General features: G+C 49.6%; 1 protein-coding gene across 1 annotated transcript; it reads right to left on the bottom strand.

The window, feature by feature from the left end:
• Positions 1-165: 165 nt before the first annotated feature.
• Positions 166-23,739, bottom strand: LOC110310481 (cytokine receptor common subunit beta). Its single transcript, XM_021183474.2, has 15 exons — positions 23,626-23,739; positions 23,437-23,522; positions 14,887-15,123; positions 13,716-13,839; positions 12,008-12,195; positions 10,375-10,532; positions 10,128-10,296; positions 9,496-9,631; positions 9,216-9,373; positions 6,396-6,535; positions 5,463-5,622; positions 4,543-4,633; positions 4,282-4,339; positions 3,529-3,632; positions 166-2,932 (listed from the first exon to the last, which is right to left on the bottom strand). Exons 3-15 carry the CDS (start codon positions 14,972-14,974, stop codon positions 1,816-1,818), a joined length of 2,691 nt encoding a protein of 896 aa, XP_021039133.1. The 5' UTR covers positions 14,975-15,123; positions 23,437-23,522; positions 23,626-23,739; the 3' UTR covers positions 166-1,815.
• Between the last annotated feature and the right edge of the window lie 1,942 nt (positions 23,740-25,681).

Genomic DNA, 25,681 nt, shown 5'->3' with positions numbered 1-25,681 from the left:
TAAGAGGGTGCAGGGGTCTTGGGTATCAAGTGCCCTGTCTTATGGAACCCAGTTACTTGACAAGGCACTCATGGGTTGGAACTGTCCCCACCCCCAACCTTCCAACACACACATAAACACACACACACACACGCATACACACACAAACACACACAAACTGCCTTGTTTTGCTGTTTTATTGTATGTAAACATTTTTATTACAATATTTCCTCTTATGCAAGGCATTTTGGCATTCATATCTTAACATGGAGGCCACTCCTGTTTGTTTCTCTAGAGTGGTCACTTTGGAAAGTATTGAAAGGCTGATGTTGAACATTGCCACTGCAACACACTCAAGATGTTAGTGGTTTTCTTTGCTGCAATGAACAGAGACCAAGGGACATTTGAGCTGCCGCATTCTATGTCTGCCATCATGTGAGTGAGGCCAGGGGATAGGACAGACCAGATCCAGTTCATGACTTGGTGGATCATGGAGTGCCCGACAGAGCACAAATAGGTGAAGAAATGATACAATGTCCACTGACTCCAGGTCATAGAACACATAAAGACTGAACTCTGTAGAGTGAGCATGTGTTCTAGAAAAGTTCAAGTCTCCCACTCAAGGCTTTAGACACAGAAGGAACCGAAAGAACATAAACAAGGGCACATGTACACTTACAGCAAAGGCCACTGCAAACAGGGCCCCAAAGACAGGTGTGGCTCGGCAACCCATCTCACAGCAATGCAGACACGCAATGGCTGACAGAGCTGGTGTGCCTCCTGCACAAAATTAGGACACTGGGGAGACACATGTGGCCCACAAGAGGCCACGTGGAAAGAGCTATTCAGTTTCATCCAAAAAAGACACTCTGAAGCACAAAACTGTTCATGAGCTCTCCAACTCTACTTCCTGGCTGCCACCCAAAAAGCCTATGCTCGAGACACACACAAAGGCCACGTGCAAACGTGACCATGAACCAACAACTCCAGTGAGAACAGAATGAGGTAATGGCATTGTGCCTGGATTGTCAAGAGGGTGGTGATGGCCAAGGGCCACAGTCAAACAGCAGACCCTCATCTGAGGCCAGTGGGAGCACAGGTATCCGGGATTTGCTCTGGAGGGAGAACGAACGAACAGCTCAGCTGTCTAGACTTAGTCTCGGGGTGTGCTGTCCGGGATCCACAACTAAGCTCGTCTGCAGTTGACACCATGAGTTCTAGACGCCCAGCTCTCTCCATTGCTTCTCATCCCTCCAGCCTGGCCATAGCTGTGTCCAGCTTTGTCCACATTAGTGATTTCTGTATATAAGGAGGGTACCAAATACCCTCTACAAGGTTCCCCAGGTCTCCCCAGGAGCTTCAGACAACCATAGAGGATCATGTCTATTCTTGGAGTGACAAGAGCCTGCCCAATTTTACAGTCTGACCTCCCAAGGGGCTCACCTGAGCCTCCCACCTTTCACACAGAGGCAGAAATGTGCTGTGTTATCATCAATGACTGTGGTGGACAAGCCGACCTTAGCAGTTCTTCAACCCTAAACAGACCATGCAGAGCTCACCCTCACAGGCCTCATCCCCACTCCAACAGGTCAGAGGGACAGGAAGGAAGTTCCCATAGAAGGCAGAAAACTGGAGAGAGAGAGAGAGAGAGAGATTGGGGGGGTAGAGGGAGGGGAAGAGGGACAGAGGGGGAAGAGAAAAGCACAGGCGGGGTATTGCTGGGTCAGGGCTGGGAGCAAGAAGGAGTGTGAACTCAGTGAGGCTTCTGTGATGATGCTCAGGCTGAGGACCACAGGCTGAGGTGCCGGGCTGCTGGTGATTTTGGAGGGGACAGACTCAGCACACCTTCCCAGACTGGCTATTGTCCCAAGGGGGCAGAGACAGGTAGTCCTGATGCTTTAGGGACTTGAAAAACTGAATGGCTGGCGCCTGGGGCATGGGCTGATAGGGAAACTTTTTCACAGACAAGTCCTGGTCTAGGTCCTCAGTCTTAGAACACAGACCTGGAGAGGGTGGCTTGCTGTGTGGTGAGAGGGAGCCAGGTCCCAGACCAGGGAGGAAGCAGTAGTCCCCAACCTGCTGAAGAACAAGGAGGCCTTCGGGATGTGGGGATGCTGGGCCCACTTCCTCCCTGGGCTCTCCTGGGATCTCTGTGGGGCTGCTTGCCACAGAAGGAGCAGGATGGCCTGGAGGGGACTTGGCAGCCTGGCTCACACTTGGAGGCAGCTCCACATAGTCCTCAAACCCTGGTGGCCCTAGAGCAGGGCTTCCAGAGGGGACCCCGGGCAGCTTAAGACAGAGACTGGGACTTTGGGCTGAGGGCAACCCTAGAGAGGGGCCCAGAGAGGTAGACAGGGGCCCTGTGGGCAGAGTGAGCACCGGATCNCCAGGAGTGACATAATCAGAGGCCANCATACTGTCCTCAGGGCCCCCAGAGCTTATGGGCAGAGTCACTGGGTTGTCCCTTGCCTCCTGTTCCTCCACACTCAGCTCAACTGGAGGGTTCTCCTTTGGCTCCACAGAAGGGCTCCCTGAGGTCTCCAGGCTGGACCCACACTGCACATCCACAGCCTGTCCCTGCCCCATNACCTGGGACAATGGGACCAGTTGCACTTGACCTCCAGGGGGCAGACACATGTACTCCAAGGAGCCTGGCAGTGCTGGCTTCAGGCTCCCACCCACCTGGGGGGAACCCAGCTGGNCTNGGAGATCAGGCAGGGAGTGGGATTGGGGAGGCCCCAGGTAGGGCCCATTGAAGTCAAAGCTGGGTAATTGCTTCCTAGGTCTGCTAGAAGGAGTTGGTCCCTCTAGTTGAACATTGGGAAGTTGCTCTGTGGATTCAGATGAGGCAGCTGGGGTTGTATCAGGACCAGGTGGTGGATCTCGATTTATGTTAGGGTCCTCTATAGTGAGAGGTGACAGGTCGTTGTCTTCCAAATGTGCATATGACACCCTGTCGGGACAATAGAGGCAGAGATGTTGAACCTAGGCACTTAGTGTATAGAAAGAGCAGGTGAGCTCTAGGAAGGCCTGAATCCCCTCTGGGCCTCACAGTAAGCACTGAGGCATGAGGTCCTGTGACTGACATGGTGTATGTCCAGTGTCCCAAAGTATCACGTGCTCAGGGCTCAGTTCACACCACCATCCTAATGTTTGCTCTCTTCTGCTCCTTGTAGCAAGTGTGAACCTTCAGGGCTGGGTTCACACCTGCCCATATGGGGCTGCTGACTCCCTGACACGTGGGCTTAGCAGACTGAAGTCCCACAGTGTGCACTCTCAGTCACCCATGAGGCCATTGTAGTGCAGGGTTTACATAGGGCACCTGGCAAGGAGAGGCTTCCTGCTCCGGGATGCTGCCTCTGGTCCCTTGTCTGTTTCATGCCAACCTGGGAGTCAGAAAAAGTCTTCCTCATGCCTACCTGGAGTGCTGCTTGCTACAGTGGGCAGCCTCTCCTCTTGTCTATTCAGAGACTAACAGGCTACCGTGATATGCACCATGGACAGGTTCCCTCCCACAGGATCCCCAAGGGTCAGAGCCCAACCACTCACCCCTGTTGCTCAGCAAGAAGCCTGCTCTGTGGCCCCTGGGGAGGGGGGTTCTTAGTGGCGAAGGCTGCCATGCTGCCAGGAGCCCAGAGACCTTTACCTCCACCCTAGAAAGGAAAGGTCATTTGTGTCTGTGAAAGTGGTACCTCAAGAAGGAAGGAACAGTGAAGGAATCATGTGCATATGGTGTCTTCCATAAGCTCCAGACATGGGAAGAATGCCCCATGGTAGGGCCCATCTCAGGCCTCTGACTCCAAGAAATTAAGAGGCTTCCTAGGGGTTGTGTTTCCTTAGCCCTAAAGCTCCTGAGGTAAGCAGCCATGCTGTTCCCTATAGCTTTTCTCATGGCACTGGTGTCTCCCCATAACCATTGTTCTGTGAGACATGGACAGCCATGTCCTTTCATTTCCATTCCTGTCTCAGGAGCTGACCCCCTGGAGACACCCTGGCTGTAGTCAGCTCTCCTACCAGCTCTAAGGCATCTTGCTGTGCAGTGCTCAAGTCCTGTCCTGGAGACACTCAGCCCTGTCTCTACCTCCAGGAGCCGACTCTTCTGAGCCATTTTGGGCAGGAGAAGGCTCTGAGTTCTGTCTGTGGCTCCAGAGAGAACGCAGGCCAATTTGTGAGACTCCTCCTTCGAGCACCCAGGCAATACCAGCTACTCACCTCCTGCTGGCCTAGCCTTCCAACTTTCCCACACTTTCCCATGAGGACAAGAATGGAACCGGGAGCCAGCAGCAGGGCCTGCCTTCCTACCTGGAACAGGAGGCTCTTGCTGGGGTTGGGGATCTTCTCCTTCCACTTCCTGTACGTCCTGGAAGACAGCAGGAGGGTGGGGACATGTGTATGCGAGGTTCCATAGACCTCTGTGCCAGCTACTTCTGTGCCCATGTATAGAAGGAAAACTGAAACCAGGGGAGTGAATGGTAGGCTGGGAATGAGAGTGTGCCCAACTGTGTCATCTCTGTGACCCCGGAGCCCAGTTTCCACTTTCCTCTGCGCACAGAGTGCACTTACCTGTACCCATAGACACAGCCAAAGCGAAGGACCAGGAGCAAGATGAGGATGAGAAAGACGAGGATGAGGACTATCCACAGCGTGGGCATCACTTGGTCAACAAGGAGAAGCAGCATTAGATGGGAGGCACAAGCTGCAAGCTAATGGAGGAGGCTAGTGTCTCCCATACCTTCTGTGAGAAAGGCCAGGTACCTGGGAAGAAACCCTGGGTCCATACCCTGTCTTCAATATGGGAAGTTCTGCCCTAAGCAGCAGCAAGTACCCTGCGCGGGGGATGACTGAGCTTGGCAACTGGGGGGACTTCTTGAAATAAAGAGCATGGGCTATGGCTTTCTGATCCAGGGAGGGTCAAGGAGATGGGAAGGTTTCCAGCAGAAGGTCCCCTAGCCTTCTTGATTGGAGCTGTGTAAGTTCCCTCCCCATCTCCGGAGTTCATGGCTCTAGCCCTCTTTCTTCCAGAATGACTCTCACTCTGAGATCCCCCCTTCTGACAGGGCTGACTATGTGGAATGCTTCATTACAATCCCCCACCCCACATCCACCTTGCACACTGTGTGTCAGGCAGTCACTATGGGACGCACCAGCATTGAATGCAGGTTTCAAGGGAAGGGAAATCAGCAGGACGAATGGGTCCCACCAACCTTTCAACTTCTCTGTGTACATAGACTAGCTGGCAGCCATTGTAACAAGAAACCCACCTTGGCTCATCATGGCTGCCACAAAGGCTAAGAAAATTAAGAGCCCTATATAAATAGAGGCCTGGGCTCTAGCTCCTCTCTCTCCCTAAGTCCCCACTTACAGTGTGTGTAATATACCAAGTGCATTCTGCAGTGATGGACACAGGGTAGAGTGGCTCTCTGCCTCCCTTGCCCTATGCAGTGGGGCTGTCCCAGGAGTGTGGTGGTGGCTGAGGGACATACCCCAGTCAGTCGTCCAAGTGTACTCATTGCTCCACTCGCTCCAGATCCCATCGTAGTTAGAGATGGGCTTGACCCTCACCCTGGCACAGTATGTGGTGTCTGGCACCAGCTGGGGCAGGTCCATGCTATGGGCTCGATCTAGGTTCTCTGTCTTGCTGTCCTGCAGAGGCAGATGTGCTGAAGCTGAGCTATCAGCCAGGTACAGGGGCTCAGCTGCCTTCCTGGCAATTACCCCCAGATCCATTGTTTCTTTAGTCCAGCCCAGGATGCCATTCCAGAGCCTACTATAACCAGCCACTGTGGTGGCCCCAGATATCAGCCCTTCCAGCCCTGACAGCTGCATCCAGGCCCAAGACCAGGCTATCTCCACCTCCCAATTTGTTGCTGTGCCTTGGCCTTTTTGTCTGGTCCAGGAATACCATGCTAGTTTGCTGGGTCCTAGCTTAGGAGTTGGGGTTAGGACCACCTTTCTCCTGACTCTCTGCTTGCCTCAGTTTCCCACTTCCTGTCTGAAGTTAGAATCCTAGCTGAGTGGTCCTGCTTTAGTCTCTGTGGAGCCCCAGGGTCTGAATCTAGCTGGCAGGCCTTTGCATGTGTGGTGCATGCTGGCCAGGACTTGCCCTCAGCTTAACCCACAGCAGCTGTCCCACTGGTCAGATATGCTTCCATGGAGGAAATACACCCAGGCCTTGGTGATCTTTGAACCCTTCATTCCATTCCTCTGCCAGTCTGGCTCAAGGGCAGCACTGGTCATGTGACCGTGTCATGTCACCTCTCCGAGCCTGAATCGCTCATCAAGAAATTGGACTGTCTCCTGTTGACCATGTGGGTGCCAAGGTACAGGGGTCACCCCCTTTGCAAGTAGGGCTCCCTAGAATGTCCTTTCTTTCCTCTACTCCCTGTCTGTAACATCCCATGGGTCCTGGAACTTACCTCCCAGCTGTCCGATTTCTTCTTGTACTGGACCTGGAATGTGTGCTCAATGAATGAGTAAGCCATCTTCTGAGTTTCCCAATGCAGGCTGTAGCTGTCTCTGTTCTTGGTCAGGTTGAGGGTTGGAGGCTCCATCTGGACTGGAGGGAGGATCATTTCAGGGAATGTCATCATGCCCTTCCCCCAGCAGGATGTTCCCCATTATCCAAGCTTGTCTAATGAATTCTTCACGCTGGTCCCATATCCCTAACCCCAGCCATTCTGACTGTTTTGAACTCTATGGTTGTTTGAATGAGAATGGTCCCATAGGCTTATGTGTTTGAGTCCTTGGTCTGGTCCCCAGTTGGGACTGTTTGGGAAGGTTGAGGAGGTGTGGTCTTATTGGAGGAGATGTGTCAGTGGGTCATGGCGCTGGGGCTTTTATTTGTACTTTGTTTTTGGGTTGTGGTTCAAGATGTGAGCATGATGGACCATGACTTTAGTTCTAGCACTTAGGAGACAGTCAGGACGATGTACACGGGTGTGAGGTCAGCCTGGTCTGCAAGGTGAATTCCAGGACATCCAGACCTACAGAGAGAAACTCTGTCTTGAGAAATCAACTAGCCAACCAACCAACCAACTAACCAACCAACCAACCAACCAACCAACCAACAACCAAGCAGTCAATCAAGCAAGCAAGTAACGAAAGACATGAACTCTCAGCCCTTTCTCCAGCTTCCTGCCCCTGTTCCCTGCTTTGACTGCTCTGCACCATGAACTCTCACCCACTGGAATCGTAATCCCAAAGTAAACATTCTTCTATAAGTTACCTCGGTAATGATGTCATAGCAATAAAAAAGTAACCAAGGCAAATGCCCATCATTACTGCATCACAGTGTTACCCCATGTTGGGCCACGAGGGAGGGGAGCACCTGAGGTAAGTCAGGGTGGCCCAAAGCTTGTTGGTGCTTCCCTGCTAGTGTTTAAATACAAAAAAATAAAAACAGAAAGAACCCATGTCTTTCTACCTTGGTCCATTGACTATTCCACCCCTGGGCAACATACTCAGTTTGTGGGAACTCCTGCACTCTGTTCTCCCCTTCCCCCATGAGGTCCTTTCATTTCCCCATTTTACACAGGGAAAACTGAGTCTGGAGAAGATAAAACTGGGCAGTGGAGAGCCCTGTCTCTATTTTTCTGTGTTAGCTGGGGCCCTCTGCTGCTTCAGTGACCCTGGGAGTTGCCTGACATCAGTACGGGCTGGCAAGTCCTTGCTGTTCTGAAAGTGTCCCCTACATGGCTGTGTCACACACCCGAATCACCATCTCACCATCGCACTGTGGACAAACAGAAAACTGGGGACTTTGGGTGACAGCCCTGTCCAGTGAAAGAGTAGACAACAAAATGAGACTTGGGCACACATTCAGGCTTCCTCATGTTGCCTGTTGTGCCTTCTCAGAGAGGTGGGCACTTTAAAGTAAGGCACTCAGTCACCTTTTATCTCTCCATCAAAACAAAAGAGTCATAGCTTGTGACATCAGAGGGCTTTCACAAAAATAATTCAGATGGCTCTAAAACATGGAGGGGTCCCTTGAATCAAGGACCTCCTTTTCCTGGAGCAAGGCCCCCAGGAAGAAAATGATAGATATGAGCTCAGGTGACAAAAAGATTGCCTACCAAAGAGGACAAGCATTACTGGTTGGCTGGGAAGTCTCCCTTGTGTCAGGGTCCTTGCCCTGTGACAGGAAGGTGGCACATAGGTCTGTAGGGACACAATCTGTGGGCATCTACTCCTTCCAGGCAGGAAAGTAAAACAGAGAGCCAAATGGGAGAAATGGGAACATTAGCTGTAGGAGGAGTTGGAAATCTCAGAGGCAAAAGAGGTAGAGAAGGACGATGGTCCAGGCAAGAGGCAGGCATGAAACTGGGTGGAAGCTGTGGGGAAGGAGAGCAGAGACTCTTGAGGGCAGACAGTATGGTCTGCAGGAGGGCTTGCCTGTAGCTTCCCTGTCCTTGAAGACAGTAGAAACATATTAGAATAAATTTTCTTTCAATCTCTCTTTCCATCTCTCTGTCTCTATCTCTCACTCTGTTGCACATGCCTCCATGGGGGTATGGGAGACTGTGATGGTGTGTATATGCTTACACTAGGGAGTGGCACTATTAGGTGTGGCCTTGCTGGAGTAGTTGTGTCACTCTAGGTGTGGGCTTTCAGAACCTCATCCTAGCTGCCTGGAACTCAGTGTTCTGCTAGCAGCCTTTAGATGAATCTGTGGAACTCTAGGCTTTGCCTGAACCATGCCAGCCTGGATGCTGCCATGCTCCCACCTTGATGATAATAGACTGAACCTCTGAACCTGTAAGCCATCCCCAATTAAATGTTGTTTTTTTATAAGATTTGCCTTGGTCATGATGTCTGTTCGCAGCAGTAAAACCCTAAGACAGGATCTATATATAGGCATGCAGAAGCCAGAGAAGGATGGCTTTTGTCTTCTTTCTGTGTTCTTAAGACTGGATCTTGCACTGAACCCAGATCTGGTGAGCAGCCAGAAAGCCCCAACTATCCCCCTGTCTCTTGACAGGAGGATATGATCATGCTCAAATTTTTATGTGGGTGCTGGAATTTGAACACACGTCCTCAAGCCTGTTCATCAATTGCTTTCACCCATTGGGACATATGCTTAATCCAAAAATAGTTATTTTTTATCACTTTGAGTGAAAAATCTGCAATTGTCTGAAAGTGGCAAAAGCAAAGATGCCAAAGAAGCTCTTGTGTTTATTGGCATAACCTAATGGACCCCTATAGTACTGGGAACTCAGACAGAGGTAGGGCACACTCACTGTGGTCATAGCTCAGGATTAACTTCCCTTGTTCCAGGTGCTTAACAGAGACTGTGTACTGGCTGTGTGCCCTGGGCTCAGGCACAGGTAGACTGCAGCGGTAGCGGGTGTAGACGTTGGCCTGCAGCTCCTTCACCACCGGAGAGCATTTCTCCTCCCTGGGGGAAATACAGTTGAGCTGAGAGCAGGGTTGGGGGAATGTCAGATCCAGCTAAGACCTCAAAGAGGTATGGTCCTGGGGGTAAGAAGAAGCAAGGCAAGATGGACAGGGGACACTCACGGAGCTGCAGGGCTGGGGCGATAGAAGAGCCCAAAGGTAACAGAGCCAGTCGTCTGGGTCCACACCTCCCAGGAGCAGTGGAGGGACTGGATCCCATCAAAGAAGCATTGAAGGTTCTGTGGCTGGGCCTTGTCCCCTGTGGGAATATACCCTCATTCAGTCAGTCCACCCTCCCTCACTAATTGAGACCTGAGGTTAATCACACAGAGGAGATCCTTGAAATCAGCAGAACCTGGCTGTGAACATCAGCCCAACTCTGCTCTGAGCCTGTCTGCTGTGTGTCCCCAGCTAGGGAAGAATCCAGTACATCTGCTCCATCTTGTGAGAGGTGGCCCAGCTCTAAATATTGAGTGTTTAAATGAACTCAGGGACACAGGTGACCCTACACACAGCCCAGCACTTGTAAACACATGGGCCTATGCTGCTGCTATTGAGGTCATTAACAACATGTATGCTGCCATAGAGCCAAGAGTGTGTGACACAGAGTGGCCCAGAGAGACTACTGGGGACATAGGGCTGGTGGGAGGCTCCAATGATGAGGCGAGGTAGGGCAGATCCTGGAGCCTCACTCGGACCTAGACTGTCCCCACTTCTAGTCTCCTAAAAGGGGCACATCCTCCCAGCTCCATTACCTGGCTGGGAGTCCCATTGAACCTCTGGGCTCCATCTGCTGGGTCTCCCAGACAAGCTTGAACCCGGGGACAGCCAAGTGCGCACACGGGCAGCATAGATGCTGTTGGGTAGGAATAGCTTTGGCTCGAAATTCACCTGAAAGTTGGTAGTGTGGAGGCTGGAGGCATCCTGTGGAGATATGGGAGCTGAAGGAGGAACCTGACATGCTGTCACCCAAGGGAGGGCACAGACATCTCAGCATCCTACCTCCCAGGAGTCCTGAAGCCGCTTATAAGCCACTTCAAACTCTATGTCCTTTGATGAAAGCCAGGAGACCTGGGCATCCCCAAGGGACACACTCCACTCCAGCAGGAAACGATCCTCAGAGGAGCTGATGCTGACGTTCTTGGGAGGGGGTGGCTGCACTACAGGGAGGGAAGCAGAGGGTTAATCGGGTTGCACACCGAGGGAGCTGCGGGTAGCCTGGTGGTCTGGGTGCCAGTTTGGCTGACCCCCTTCAGCTTCAGGCCTGAAACCTGCAAACTGCAGATTTGACAGTAATTCTGCCCTACATCCTCTTCAGTGGGGCCTCCTCCTGCCCTGCTGTGCACTGATGCTTTCTGACCAGCAGACGGTGCTGTGAGCCAGGGAGCCTCCTCTCTTGCTACACAGCCTCCTCACAGTTCAAGTGTCTACCACTGACTGTCCTTGCCTTGCATAAGTGTAGGACTGCCCTGATGACTTTCTTGGACTCCTGTCCCCAGACAGAAGCCCTTTTCCCTCTTCTTGTCCCACTGCAGCTCATTGTAAGCCCCATGTCTGTCTTGTCAAACCAGGCTAAGGGTTTCTTTTCCCTGTCCCCCTTTCCCTAGTTCAAGGCTAGAGATGCAGCTGTCTGTACCCATGATTTCCCTGCCATTGTCCAGCCTTTGGAACTTGATGCTTCCTAGAACACAGTGCACATGCCTGGTGTACCCATCATGCCCCACTCCCTCAGATCTCCCCCTTGCAAGCCCCCTTTGCACATGTGGTTTCCTGGCTAAGAATTGCTTCTGGCTCTGTGATCCTCCCAGAGCAAGGACTTGGCTGCAGAGCTCCTTCCTTCCTTATGGGAAGCCCTTCCTGATTGCCAGAGCCCTTTGCTTTCCATCCCTGGATGTGGCAGCTGGCACCTAACCCTTCAGTCTGCACCTCTGAGCCCCAGGGGCAGGGACTCTTTCAGACACCAGCAGCAATGATGTGATGAGAGCATTCTACCTAGCATTGTTGGTGGGCAAAGAGGACTCACAGTGTCCCCCTGAGAGTCTGACATCTAAGCTGGGGCTTAGAAGAACAATACAAGCCAAGGTTTCCCCATTATTCTGCAGTGTGGGTGACATGTCGGCTACAGTCCCCAAGAGAACCACACAGATGATTTTTGGCCCCACTTAAGGTCATGCCGTGACAACGGGCCTTGTGGGCCTGCTGCCTGCACACTCTGTGGTCCAGAGAGGGTGGCGCAGACCCTGGCTCTGGGTCAGAAGCATGGAAAGAGCCTGACAATGTGACCTATCGTGGTCATCTCTGCTCCACAGTCTAATCGGAGAACCTCTGTGGATCTCAGAGCCTCTGCAATAGGGCAAGGTGTTGCAGCCATGGGCCAAAGCAACAGAGAGCAGAGTTCTGTCACCTGGAAAGTCCTATAGGAGGCACAGGCACAGCTCTTCCTGTGGAGGAAGCTTTGTGGCTTGATAGGTGGCAGAAGCAGCTGGAACAGGATTATCCTCGAGCAGAGGCCCCACATCATATCTCTTCCAACCCCAAGACATGGTCCCTAATTCTGGGAGACCCTCACTCTAGCCCATCCCAGTATCCTGCCCGTTCTTGCACCCACTGCCTAGGCAGGACCCCTGATCCTCACCATGCTGGGCAAGTGGGACCATGAGCTGGATGCCCAGATCACGATCTGGCTGGAAGGAGTAGTAGTCTTCGTTTGTGATGGAAAATCGTGTATAGGGGATGACACATCTTCTGGGCACACAGCGGTGGGATGACGGGCACTCTGACCACATGAGTTCCTCACTGAGCTCACAGGACACTGGCTGTTTCCTGTTAGGGAGCATTCATTAGTTTCTACTATATATGTCAGATAACCAGGTCAAGGTCATTCTCTAGGGGAAGTTTGTCTGCTCTCCTCCCCTCTTCTGTATCTTCACCTGTATCACGTTACCTGTATCAAGGTTACTACTATTCCTGAGAAAAGAAACTGAAGAGACAAGGTCATAAGGCTTGCAGATTAGTAATTTCTCTGTAGTTGTGTAGCACCTAGAACAGCCAGTGACCTTCATATAACCGTAGCACTGTGTCCCAGGTCACTCTGAACCTTAGGATCACTTGGTAACTGCCTCAAAGCCCTGAGACCAAAAGGACCCTCTCCTCAAGTCCCCACTGGATTCCTACACTTGTGACATCAGAGCATGGTGCTCTTGGGCAACTCCCTTGCTGGCATCTTCTTTAGTTTGTATGCTTGTCAGTCTGTCCTATCTGTGGCCCTAATGACTTGTCCCTCAGTACTGGCTTTCCTGCTGTAAGCAAAACAGTCATGGGTCTGGTGGCAAGGAAAGTAGGTTTCATGTGTTTGTTAGTAGCAAGCAGGCAGGGATTGAGAGTGATAAAGTGAGTGACATGTTTTGGTGCAGGGATTGATTGGTTAGGATGATGAACTAACAAGATAGTTCCATCCTGGTCATACTAAGGAGATTGGATGCTGGTGGTGGTTTCCAAGTTGGTCAGACTTGCATTTCATTGGGAGATAAACTTAGGAGTGTTAACTAAGGAGCAGAAAAGGATGTAGAAGACATTTAAAACCCTCATTCATAGTCATTTAGTCAAGCTGTCATCACTTCCCAGCTAATAAAGTGAGATGTGGAGACAGCAGAAGCAGGACAATCGCTGGATCAAGAGTGGAAATCAGTTTGTGGCATTTGGAGTCAGAGAAATGGATTCCTCAAGTAAAAGCATAGAGAGATGCTTTGTCATAGGCAGGGATGTCTGTGCTAGAGTTGGCCATCCTCCCCAGAGAGTCTCTGCCCATGAGCCCCCCACCCCCAAAGACTGCATGTAGAAAGGAAGCCAGGGCTTCATTTACAGATCTCACACTCTACAGTAGACAGGAGAGGAAAAGGAAGCAAATAGAACAGAAAGATTTGTCAGAGACATCAGGGGACCATGACAGTAGTAAAGGTAAGCTACAGGAGGTCATCCTGGTGGGTTGGGAGAACATGGATCAGGCCTGGCCATTTGGCTATGGGTATTTCTCAGTGGCAAGGGCAGTTTGGTTTCCTTGGAGATAGTCAAATCCTGGGGATGTGTGTTCAGGCAAGGAATACAGGAGAGACAGGAGGACTATGAGATCAGCAGCTCCTCTGGCCAGGTTGATGAGGAGTGGAGGAGAGAGACAGGATGCTCATGGCTGGAGAGGCCTATAGCTGCAGAAGCTGCAGGTATTGGGATGGCCGGGTAGCACACATGCGGGGTGACCGGAGATGATGGCCACAATCACTGACAACACAGTGGTGGGGAGAGAGGTGGTGGTGGCCAGCAGTACCAATGGGCTCAGTGGCACTCACTTCTCTAGATGGTGATAGAGGGTCATGTTGATTAGCCCCTGGGCATCCTCCGTGTCTGCCCAGCTGCAGATGATGTGGTTGGTGTAGTCATTGTAGCACTGCAGAGTCTTCAGAGGGACTGTTTCTGGCAAGGAGAAGCAGAGGATCAGGAGAGCCAGTCTCTCCCCTCCAGGTGTCCAGGTGTCCCCATCCCTTTCCCTCCTGTCCCACAGAAGTATATTTTCATTTGTTTGTTTGTTTTGAGACAGGGTCTTTCTATGTAACCCAGGCTGTCTGACACTTTCTTTGAAAACCATATAGCGACAAACTCACAGAGATCCTCTTGCCTCTGTTTCCTGGGGGCTCACATTAAAGACATGCACAGAAAGCCCTGGTCTCCCACTTCCTGCTGAAGCCCAGGTGACCAGGTAGAGGCCCTGAGCCTGGTGAGGCTGTGTGGTGGATCCTGTTGAGGACGCTCCTTTTCTGTCAGGAACATGAGATCCCAGTGGGTTCTCAGCCATGATATATGTTCTGTGCTGCACCTGCCCTCATGTAGTGCATTGCTCAGGCCTGACCCTGTTCTCTGAGGTGTCACTTGGTAGGACAGACACAGCAGTGCCTGAGAAGTAGCTGGTATATCCCTTTCTGGGTCCTTATCTGCTAAGCCTTGGCCTCTCTCTAAAGCTGGACGTGGTAAAGAGAAAGTGGCTCCTACATGGAGGAAATCCATGAGGCACTGTGACAGAATATCCCATAGGGCCTCTGGGTAGAGGAGAGGGCTAGAGATACTTCGGGAAAAGGTTTGTAGGTCAAGGCCCCCAAGAGCAATGGTTAAGGGAACAGGAAGTCCTTAGAGGAATAGGGGCTCTGAGGGAGAGGCAGAGAAGATGTTGGCTCCTTGGAGGTTGAAGTTTTAGGAGATACATTGAATAATATGGCTGGAGAGGGACACCATTGAGCTGGATGCTCCAGAGCCAGGCAAGGAGGAGCAGGGATATGAAGAACAGGGAAGAGAAGGGCCAGGGGCACCTCAAGGAGAGAAAGAATGCAGGAGAGACAGGAAAAACCAGAGCTGGATACAGTGGGTGGAGCTGCAGGGTTTCTGGGGGCTGTTGCGCTTCTGGTGGGTTCAGATCCTACCAGACTCAACACTGAAAAGGGAGATAAAGGGCAGGGTCTTCAGACTTACCTTCTACCTCTGTCACCCCGTGTCCCCAGCAGAGAGCCACCAGTGCCATGTAGCACAGCCCCCATGTGAGTGCCATTTGCTGGTCCATTTTGGCACTTTTGGTGACTGCACAGGAAGCTATGGGCAGGGGGGTGTCCTCATTGTCCTGGGGTTCTGTATTGGTGCTTGGCTGGGGGTTTGGCTCCACTCATCTTACAGGGCTTGTGATTCTTCCCTCCTAGACTGCATCCTTTTTGGCTGTAAGAAAATGTGTAAGGCTGAGAGCTGTCCAGTACACTGCGGATGCCAAGTGACCTGAACCCAGAGAAGAGGCCCTGATGCGTGCAACCCTGGAACTGTTCCCTTCTCTTAAGCCTCATTGTGCTAAAGCAGGAACATAGAAGAGATGAATTGATGGCCTCTGAGGCAGCAGATCCTTCCTCAGACCACACTGCAGTGTGGAGAGGTGAGAGTGAGGCTGCTGTTAAGCTTGCACCAGGCCACACAGAGGAGCTGAGACCCACACCTTTGATGGATGTGGCCATGGGGGCGGTGCAAGCCTAGGGGTGATTGATTCCTCTCTTGTTTCTGTCTCTGCACACACCCACCCAACCTTGTTCTGGAGCACAGGCAGAGCCTGGTGCTCTCCCTACCTCTGCTTAGTTTACCATCAGGTCTCCCACAGGCCCCTCTGCTTCCCAGTTCCCCTTTCTCTGAAGTCTGGGGATTTCCTTGTTTTCACTGAGTTCTTTTGGGAAGTACCAGAGTTGCAGAGCCATTGCTGTGACCCCTTACCCTATAGGCATTTGAAACTTGAGTCAAGATGCACACAGCCTACACCCATCTGTTCTTCTATCATCCATCTATCATTTCATCCATTTACCTATGTATTATTCATCTCTGTATGCGCACATCTGTTTATCCATTCTTGTATCCATCCATGTACCTGCATCATGTGCCTATTTATTCATGTATCAACTATCTGTCTGTCTGTCTGTCTATCTATTCATCTATTTATCTATTATCCATCTATCATCTATCTTTCAATCATCTATCATTATGTCTATAATTTATCTACCTATCATCTATCTTTTATCTATCTATGTATTTATGTATCTATCTATTAATCATCTATCTATCTATCTATCTATCTATCTATCTATCTATCTATCTATCTATCATCTATGTTTTTATCTTTATCTATCTCTTACCTATCAGCCATATACATCTCTACTCTTTGGACCCCTTGACTGCAATGAGTGTTATTTTACCTCCATAATGCTCAATATGAATGAAGGAGGAACCAGAAAAGAGCATAAAATGATGGAATATTCCATTGGAAAATGCTAAGATGATTGAATAACAAGACACACAAATCCCAAACCTCTGTCTCAGAAGCCTCCCTATATGTGAGGTTAATTAAAAAGTCCCATGCCAAGTCACATCAAACCTTTGCTGCTGGTGCCCTTGAGCTGTCAACCTTAAAGGTAAGCAAAAGATTCGTGACAACGAGGGATGAAAGGGTTTGCAGCCAACTGCCTGCTTTTCATAAAGCCAACAGAGTCACCAAGTAAGGGGGGGAAAACCAGATGTACCAATGACCAATGTCTTCATTGGGAGGAGACTGTCACAAAAGACCACGAATAGTTCATAAAACCACAGACATTTATTTCTTGAGTTTCTGGAAAGTGGCAAGGCCAAGGTCAAGGCACATGCAGGTTTGAGGTCAGATGAGACCTCTTCCTCACAGGTTTTTCTGGCTGCTACTGCCATAGTGGAGGCATCAAGGGATCGTCCTGGGATGTCTAATAGAAGGACACCAGTCTCCTGTACCCTCCCCCTGGGAAAGTAGTTTCCACATAAGGGTTTTGGGGTGCAGGAGTATTCAGTCCCTAACAACTGAAATCATGGAGAATAAGTTATCATCTACTGTAAAAGACAACAGGGCTGTGTCATCAAAAACCTACAGCACAGTATTTAAATACACACAGAGACTCCATGAGAGCAGGCACCTGAGGTTTAATGCCCACCATCAACCATCAACCATCAACCATCAACCATCAACCATCAACCATCAACCATCAACCATCAACCATCAACCAGGAAGTGTGCGAAGTGCTTTGGGGAAATCAATGCATCTTGGTCAAGGCAGCTGTTAGAATCCTTGCAGACAGGAAATGGTATAGGGATGTGGAGTGATGGGCCACAGTGCCACAGCTGTGTGAGGCAGGCTGGGACAGAGCCCAGGTGGGTTGACTGAGGACCCGCCCTCTCTCACCATGCTTCCCTGAGAGGTTGTGTTTCCTGATCATTGGTGTGCTATGTCTGCCCCAACTCAGACTGCTCTGTCATACTTATATTGACCAGACAGAGCCGAAGGAGAGAAAAGTTGAATCTATGAGCTTGTATCCCTTAGTTACTGCAGAGCCTAAAGCTATTTAAACACAGACTGCTGTTGTAAAAACAAAAACAAAAAATAAGAAGTCTTAAGATAGGAGACTCGGGATTTTAGAAAGATCAGTGCAATGATGAGTGACACCACAGAATAGACACCATAGAGAAGAACCCAACTGAGGGGGATGTGCAAAAATGGGGACAAGGACAAGGCAGGGGACACTCTCCAGAACACCGTGGAAGCACTGGAAAGGGGACCAAGCTGAGGATGAGGGATATGCATGGCCAGCAGTGGCCGCTTCCCTCACTGTCCCTTGCCTTTTGGGGATTATTTTTCACAAGAATAAAAGTAATAATACCCCTTACTCTCTCCTGCCACTAGGCAGGGTCACATGATTAAATGGTCACATGATTAAACGCCGTCCAAGGAGCCATGAGGGAAAGCCCTGTACGTATCTTTCCCACAGACTACTTAAAAGGCATGGGAAAAGTCCATTTGTTTTCACTTTTTTTTCTTTTCTTTCCTATATCTCAGAAAGGACGGTTGGCACTCCAGTCGCCATTTTGGATCACAAGGAAAGGACAGAAGCCACATGCAAAGCCTCATGTCCCTCTGAGGTAACCACCCCAGCCTAATGTCTGCTTTGGTTGCATGAAGGCAGAGAAGAAGTGTCCAGATGTTTCCTGAAAAGAAGTTATTCTATCATGTTTTTCAGGAAAGACAGATTTAAAGCAAGACAGGGTGCTGTATGGGAACAGAGAAAGCAACATGCCTTGCAGATATGTAGGGGAGATTTGCACTGCAGGAAGCAACAGTGAGGCAGCACACAGCAGGGGCAAGAGCCAGGCAAAACCTCAGATGACTAAGGTGGGAGGTGGCTCTGAGGTGGTGGAGGAGGACGGGGGTGGGGTTGGGGGGAGGAAAGAGGAGAACTGAAAATGGGCTGAGACCGGCCTGGCTTTACGAGGGCTCAAAAATGCTAATTAAACCCAAGTGCTGGTGTAGAATATAAGTAGGAGGGAGCATTGACCTTAAAGATTGAGGCAGGGCCTTGGGGGGCACACAATTCCAGCTGCTAGTGAGAAAGGATTATTCCAGACTAGGAATGTGGGGCTAGCCTGGGCAACACAGTGAGCACCAGTCTGAAAACAAAACAAGTTAGGCTTGATAGCCTTTGAAGATGAAGGGTAAGTATAGAGAGATGAGGACCTAGGGAAAAAGGGGCAGGGTGGAGGTGGCAGAGAGGGAGAAGTGCAGGAAACCAAAAGTGTTTGTACACCCTGATCCCTGAGTGTATGAAGAAATATGCTTAAGAGGAGGGCAGACAGAACCATTTCACAAACCAGTCAGATCCAAATTTCTTAAAGAAGTGTGTATGGTGGCCATGTTTGGAGCACTTCACCAGGGAAGGAGAGAAGCTCAAACGTCCACCCACAGTGCATCCACACCAAGAGGCTACAGGGCCAACTTACTTTCCAGGGCCATGGAAATGTTCAGTGTGCAAACCGTTCTGATGACCTGAGTTTGTCCCCCTGGTCCCCATGCCAGTGTCAGAGCCATAGAGGACTTGGGCTGCCCCAACCCCCGGCCAATGCTAGCACAGGAGAGAGTCCCAACTCTGTCTCCAGGGATCAGTGTGCTGAGAAGACTCCTGAGGCTTACAGGAGATGGTAACAAAGGATAGAGAAGGATGTGAATGCCCTGACTCAGCTGACTCTGAGTCCAAAACACAGAGCAGAAGAGGCGTGGGCATCTGCTACTAAACACCCATAGTCAGAGCAAAGATCAAAGCAATAGTGAATCTAACCAAGTGCATCAGAGCTCAGAAAGCTAGACTGCTGTCTCCAGCCACTGAGGCACAGAGGGACTGCACACTTGTGACTGGTGGCTTCTAATCAATGAGGGGACCACGCTTTTAAGTGAACTTATTTCTTTACATCCAGATCCAAGGTGAATTAAAGATCTGAAACCCAAAACTAAGCCATTAAGACCATTAAACTACGTCTTTAATTTTATATATATTCCATCACATGTAACCAAGTCTGAATGCATGGAATACTGGCTTGGCTAGAAATCATGTGGGTAAAGATGATGAAGTAGCAGGAGGGAAGCCTCATCCTGCTCACTAGGACTTTAGGCGGCTGTCACCTTCCTGTGCTTTTGCAGTGGGACCACTGGACAATTCCAACTGATATTTTAAAGACATCTCTGGGATCTGAGTGGAGTCAGCGATGCTGCAGTATTGGTGACCAGAGATGGAAGCTGCTCTGGTGTGCAGGGGAAGTGAAAAGGGCTCAGGGAGAGCATATGACCAAACCAGGACAGGAACAGAGCAGATAGCCATGAGAAAGGCATGGCGGGAGTGTTATGCATGGCCAAAGTGGGGAGGGGTTTGTGGAGTCAGTGAGACTGACAGATGCTCTGGGACCTGGAGAAAGGCAGCCAGTCTGCAGGGCGTCATCTCCTGGGTCTCAGAAGCCCTGGAAGGGAGACGTGACACCAAGAGGAACGCTTTCCTCAGCTGGAGGAGAACAAAGGAAAGGAGGGGAGACATCAGTGATGAGCCAGGGGCTCTGCCAGAGCCATGGGTCCACTCGGCGAAGAGCAGCAATGTGTCTCACACATGGAAGGACTGCTGCAGTGAGTGAGGTGCTGGCTAAGAGGCAAGCATTGTCCATGAAATGAAGTGAACTTGGCACCCTGTCTGGGAGCTACAGACCAACACCCACTTGCATATATTCACAAGTGTAGAAAAATAACTATATTCTTCTGGGGACATTTTCTAACAGTCACTCTTCAGAACTGACTGGGTGACTTTAGTGGCCGCAGGGCTACTCTGGGTTCTTAGTTTTTGCTCTGTGGCGTGTACACACAGCGCAGTGTAAACAGTAGTTGCTTATAAACCTTCCTCAACTCCAAGCAGTGAGTGAAAAGCCCAGGGTTCTGGGCTCCTCCTATTCTGAATGATCTCAGAAATAAGCTCAGATGAGGTAGAATTTCCTCGATCCAGGACCTTTCAAATTCAGCAGAGGATGCTGCTCTGTGTCTTGGCCAGATTGGACTGGGTAAGTTAAAAGCCACGATTTCTGAATATATTCCTAGTCACAGAAATGCGTTTGCCACATCCATGATTCTGGTTTTTCTAACCACTAAAAAGTCAGGTGTCTGTGTCTTTTGTGTCATTCTTTGACATTAAATACTCATGAACTCATGACCTTTCCTACAGTCCTGGGTTATGAATAACTTCACACAATAAAAGCAAAACTGTTGAGTGGGGTTTCAGGGGAGAGGTACCAGGAGTGAGCACAAAAGTTTATTCACTCTGAAACTACAAGGAAACCAGATAGGAATTAATTAAGCTAGAATCTGAATATGCTAGTATGTTCTGGCAGGGCCTCTGAGGAGGGAAAACCCTACAACCAGGCCTAGAAGCTTGTATGGTGAGTCTACAAGCCAATCCTAGGTGCAGAAAGAGCCACAGGCACATACGCATGCGTGCGCGCGCACACACACACACACACACAAGCACACGCACACACATGCATATGTAAGACACACATCCATGCATACACTCCAGCAGCATGTACCTGACTACACTTAGGTACTCACCCCTGTAATGCTCTCTTATGGTGAGAATAGCTCAAGGCCTGATAGAGAAAGAATTGACCAGATCAAATTTGCTTTGAGAATTTAAGTAAGAGCAGTTGCTGTGGATAGAGGCACAGTGGGAAACTTCTTACAGAAAAATGAATGGTGCCCTGAGAGTGTATGGATCCTTTTATAATTTGGAATGGGGTCCCATGTTGACAGAAGGGGCAGCTATGGAAGACGAAGGATCCCCAAGTGTAAGGGGTCTCAGGTCACCTGCTTTGAATGTTGTGACATAATGTAGGAATGTTTAAATCGAAGAAGCTGTTTTTCCGGGCTGCTTGCTTTGTAGTCAGTGTTGCAAAAGAGGCTCAGCATTTGAGGAATTGCTAGAGAAAAGTTCAGGACACATGTAGAGGTCATATAGAGGTCATTAGAGGTCACACAGAAAGCAGCTGAGGAGAGGCCTTAGACAATGGAACTGAGCAATGCCATTATGAACCCTGGTCAAGAGGGTCTAGACCAGTGGCTCCCAACCTTCCTAATGCTGTGACCCCTTAAAACACTTCCTTATGTTGTGGTGACCTATAACCCTAAAATTATTTAATTGCTACTTCAATATTTTGATGTGGTTCTGAATCATGATGTAAATATCTGATCTGCTAGACATCTGACAGGAGACTGCCAAGGGGTCCCGACCCACAGGTTGAGAACCATCGTCTAGAGGACTGGTGGCAAGGGAGACAAGCACCCTGTGACACTCAGGTTCCTTCCTGAAGTGTGGCCAGACCAGAAGTAGTGAGGAGAGATGGTGAACAGGTATCTCTGTACTCAGCAGGTCTGGGTGAAGGGACAGTCCCAGGCCCATGCAACAAGTGACTTACTATGATTTCTGGTATAGACAGTCAGGAGATCCTAGAAGACTTCTCACTAGGGGAAGAGAGAGGTCTAGGGGCAGAGACAGCAGAGCAAGTGAGGGGGAGACTTACAGGACAACCTCATTGACAGCCTTGTGGTTCCAGTACGGACATTAGGTTCTAGCTAAAGGTTTCTTAGAGCCAATGGGGGGATACGGTCTGACGTGGCTTTTCAACCCATGCTGACAGAGAAGGAGTTTTCTTTTAAAGCTTTTTAAGAGGGCTGGCAAGATGGCTCAGCAGTTAAGAACACTGACTGCTTTCGTGAAGGTCTTGAGTTCAAAACTCACAACCATATGGTGGCTAACAACCATTTGTAATGAGATCTGACTCACGCTTCTGGAGTGTCTCAAAACAGCTCCAGTGTACTTACATATAATAAAATAAATAAATCTTTTTAAAAAAGAAGAGCTTTTGAAAAAGAGGTAGAGAGAGGGGAGATGCTGCACTACAAAGAAGTGAGTGAAGGTGCCTTTTCCTTCCATTGCCAGATTAGGTTCAAAGGCCCTGTGTACTGGGCGTGAGCAGAGGTAGAGGCCTGAATCTCAGGCAAATTCTTTGCTTAACATGATCACAGAGATTTCTGTCGAACAATGGCTAAAGAATGACCTCTGGAATACAGCATGTGGGATATATGGACAGGTTAGTTTATGATCTGTGAGACATGACAGTGGTCTCTGTCCGCAGAGGGGCTGTCTGTGCCCCTGTCTGGGAGGGACTGGTCCCTAGCTATGTGATGAGACACCTACCTGCTGGCACACTAGGTACAGAAGTGACATATCTGGACCCAAATCATCTGTGGTGATTTCAGAGCACAGTATGGTGTGTGTGTGTGTGTGTGTGTGTGTGTGTGTGTGTGTGTGTGTGTGTGTGTGTGTGTGTGTGACAGAGAGAAACAAAGAAAGAGAGAGAGAGACAGAGTCAGAGAGACAGAAACAGACACACAAATAGAGAGAGAGAGAGACAGAGAGAGAGACAGAGACAGAGACAGAGACAGAGACAGAGACAGAGACAGAGACAGAGACAGAGACAGAGACAGAGACAGAGAAAGACAGAGCTGGATGATCTGGTATGTCTCTGGGCACTTCCCAAGTAAGATTGTCAAATTATACCCAGTACCAAGGGATGTTCTACATCTCTGTCTCTGTCTCCAACACTTCTTCATCCTTGTAGGTAAATTTTCTCTACCCCCTCTCTTTCTCCTCTCTCTGTCCTTCATTTCTAGTTGAAACAGAGCAGACTATGTCTCCCACTCACCCTGTCCCACAGATGTGTGACCTGAAGCTCAGGACAGGGACTGAAGTAACATGTGGGTGGCAAAGTTAGAAGGAACACAGTGCTTAGCCCCATGTAGAGCTTTCAGGGTGTCTGTCCTTCCTGCCACCAGACCTCCAGTGATAAAGCTGTGTCCTCCCAGAGCCCCAGAGCCCCAGAGCACATCCTAACCATACCTCTTCCAGAGCCCTGACTTTGTTCCCTGCTCCAATGCTCCAGTGTGCCTCTCCTCTACTAACTGACTTGGAGTCTGAGACCTAGTCTTTCTAGAGAGTTCAAGGTTGAGGGATATGCTGCCCCAGCCCTGTCTTATCCTGTACTGTTCTACCCTGGAGACCCTCACAGCCCCTGCTTTGCGCCCATCCTCAGCTCCGCGTCAGGAAGCCAGACACTTACCTCTGTGCTTGGGCGACAGGCAGCCTCCTTCGGGAGCCTCCAAGTGCCAGTGAGCTGCAGGCTCTTCCTATTTATTTGTGCCCCATCTGGAGGAAACAGAGAGCAGATTGAGGAAGTTGCCAGTGCCCTTTCNCAAGCAGCTTCGCTTACTTCTCAGAATTGTGGACACTAGCCTCTGATAAGACTCACGACATTTAGTTCTGCCAGAGTAGCTCGCTCCCCACCATCTCCCCGTGAGCTCTCATGTGCCCTTCAGGTCTCAGCCAGGAATGACCTCCTCCACACCCGCCTCCCTGGCTCCTCTGGAGGAAGCAGACAAAGAGAGCAATAACCACCTCCCTGCAAGTGTGTGCCCAGAGCCAGGCAGAGCTGGGGTGGACTTGGAGGGCACCAATTCTTAGCATGTGGCCTTATGCAAATCAGCTACAGGTGGCCTCTTCAAGCCTTGGGAACCCTTGGGGTATTTTTCTAGAAGGACCTATAAACCAGAAGGGGTTTTGAGGGTTATGCTTTTGCCATGGAAAACCTAAGTTGACAACAGTCAGTAGGCAGTAGGAGCAGTCTTGATCCCTGGCTGTCAGCTTTGGATTTCCCTTCTCTGTCCTGCCCTAGAGTCCCTGTCATCTTCTCCCATCTTGCTCTTCAGAGCAAGTGATGTTTTGTCTCCATTCCCCTCCCCCAGTGCCCAGCCATGGCCCAGAGATGGTTTTCATGACTGGGTGTATAGTGAATGAATGAATGAATGAATGAATGAACAAATGAATAACTTGAGGCTGCTGGGGTTAAGAGGAGGGAAGTGAGACACTTCCTCAAGGAAAGAGTCAATGGGTGCACCAAAACCCTGTCCTAGGCATGAGTGATTTTTTTTAATATGGTAAAAATACAAGCAAATAAGCTTAAAAATATAAGGGATGAAATGTCAGCTTTTTTTAAAAAGGTAGCTTTATTTATGCATGAGACATTTCTTATCTACCAATACAGAGCTACAGAGGCAGGAGACAAGACAGTAGGAGAGGGGCCCCTGGGCAGGGGGACAGCAGTCAGTTCAGGATGAATAGAGTGGGGTCCCAAATGGTCAAAACCTCCCACCAACCTCTGGCCTGATTCTTTTGTCAGAGATCAGTGTGCCCGAATCTTACACTTCTAATCCACAACACTGCAGACCCTGATGTCCAGACACCAATGGGTTTGTTTTACTTCTTATTTTCTTTTATTCAACAGAAAACGAAAGTCAAGAAGTTCNCTGGCTGACTTGTCGTGAGAGATGCAATCCATGGGGCACACGGCAGGTGTCTTGGTTCACAATGGTGTTCACTAGGTACTTAGTCAAGCCTTTCTCCCCGTGCAGGAGCTATGTCATAGTCATGGCAGCAAACGACACAGAGTATGGATTGTGTGATACCTATGAGAGGCTCTCATGGAACATGGGATACCCACACAAGGCAGGTGGTCTCTGTCTGATAACTGGATTCACCGTCCTATGTGGCCTTGAAATTCAGAGAAATTAGTGTCTCCTCACACATTGCATAACTATTTCTCCATGTATCTTACTGTTTGAGGAAATTGACACATCATCCAGACAGCCATTGAAATCAATGCATAAATGGTCATGTCCACCATCCCCACCTAGACGGGACACCCGGACATGTAAAATTGACAAGAAATCCTTGATCGTTAGATCATACATCAGGGACAACATGTCTTGTTGGACAACCTACTACGTTTTGGGATCAGTGTCAGACTAGGACTCAATAGGGTCTTTGTCACCAACCTCCTGCTACTTCCTTTAAATACCCATTGCTTTCTTAATACAGACTGTCCCCAGGTAAACGTACCCTTGTCCTAAGAGATCCATTCTCACTCAATTTCAGATCTCAACTCAAAGTGAAAATGAACACAGGTAGTTAGCAGCCTCAAAGGCCATTAAGAAGGACTTCCCACAGAACAACATTGGTAAGGTATGACTAAGCTATCCAAATGTTTGCATGTCACCTTTTAAACTGAAAGTCCCTGGCATATTTATGCAGTGTATCCTACGGTTTGGAAATTAGAGCCTTGGAAACAGTACCTGTCTTAAAGCAATATATATATAAATCTACCATAATTTATACAAGTGAAGTGTTTTAAGTATGTTTCCATATATTCCCTCACATTTGGTTAACTTAACTAGCAACTTGATCAACCTAAACTTACCTAAGAAAGCAGTCTCAAGTGAGGACTTGTCCACATGAGATGGGGTTGTCTT

Source organism: Mus caroli, chromosome 15, assembly GCF_900094665.2.
Source record: "Mus caroli chromosome 15, CAROLI_EIJ_v1.1, whole genome shotgun sequence".
In the NCBI taxonomy this organism is placed as follows: domain Eukaryota; kingdom Metazoa; phylum Chordata; class Mammalia; order Rodentia; family Muridae; genus Mus; species Mus caroli.
The sequence above is the reverse complement of the archived record's forward strand: the minus strand, read 5'-3'. Positions and strand labels throughout refer to the sequence as shown.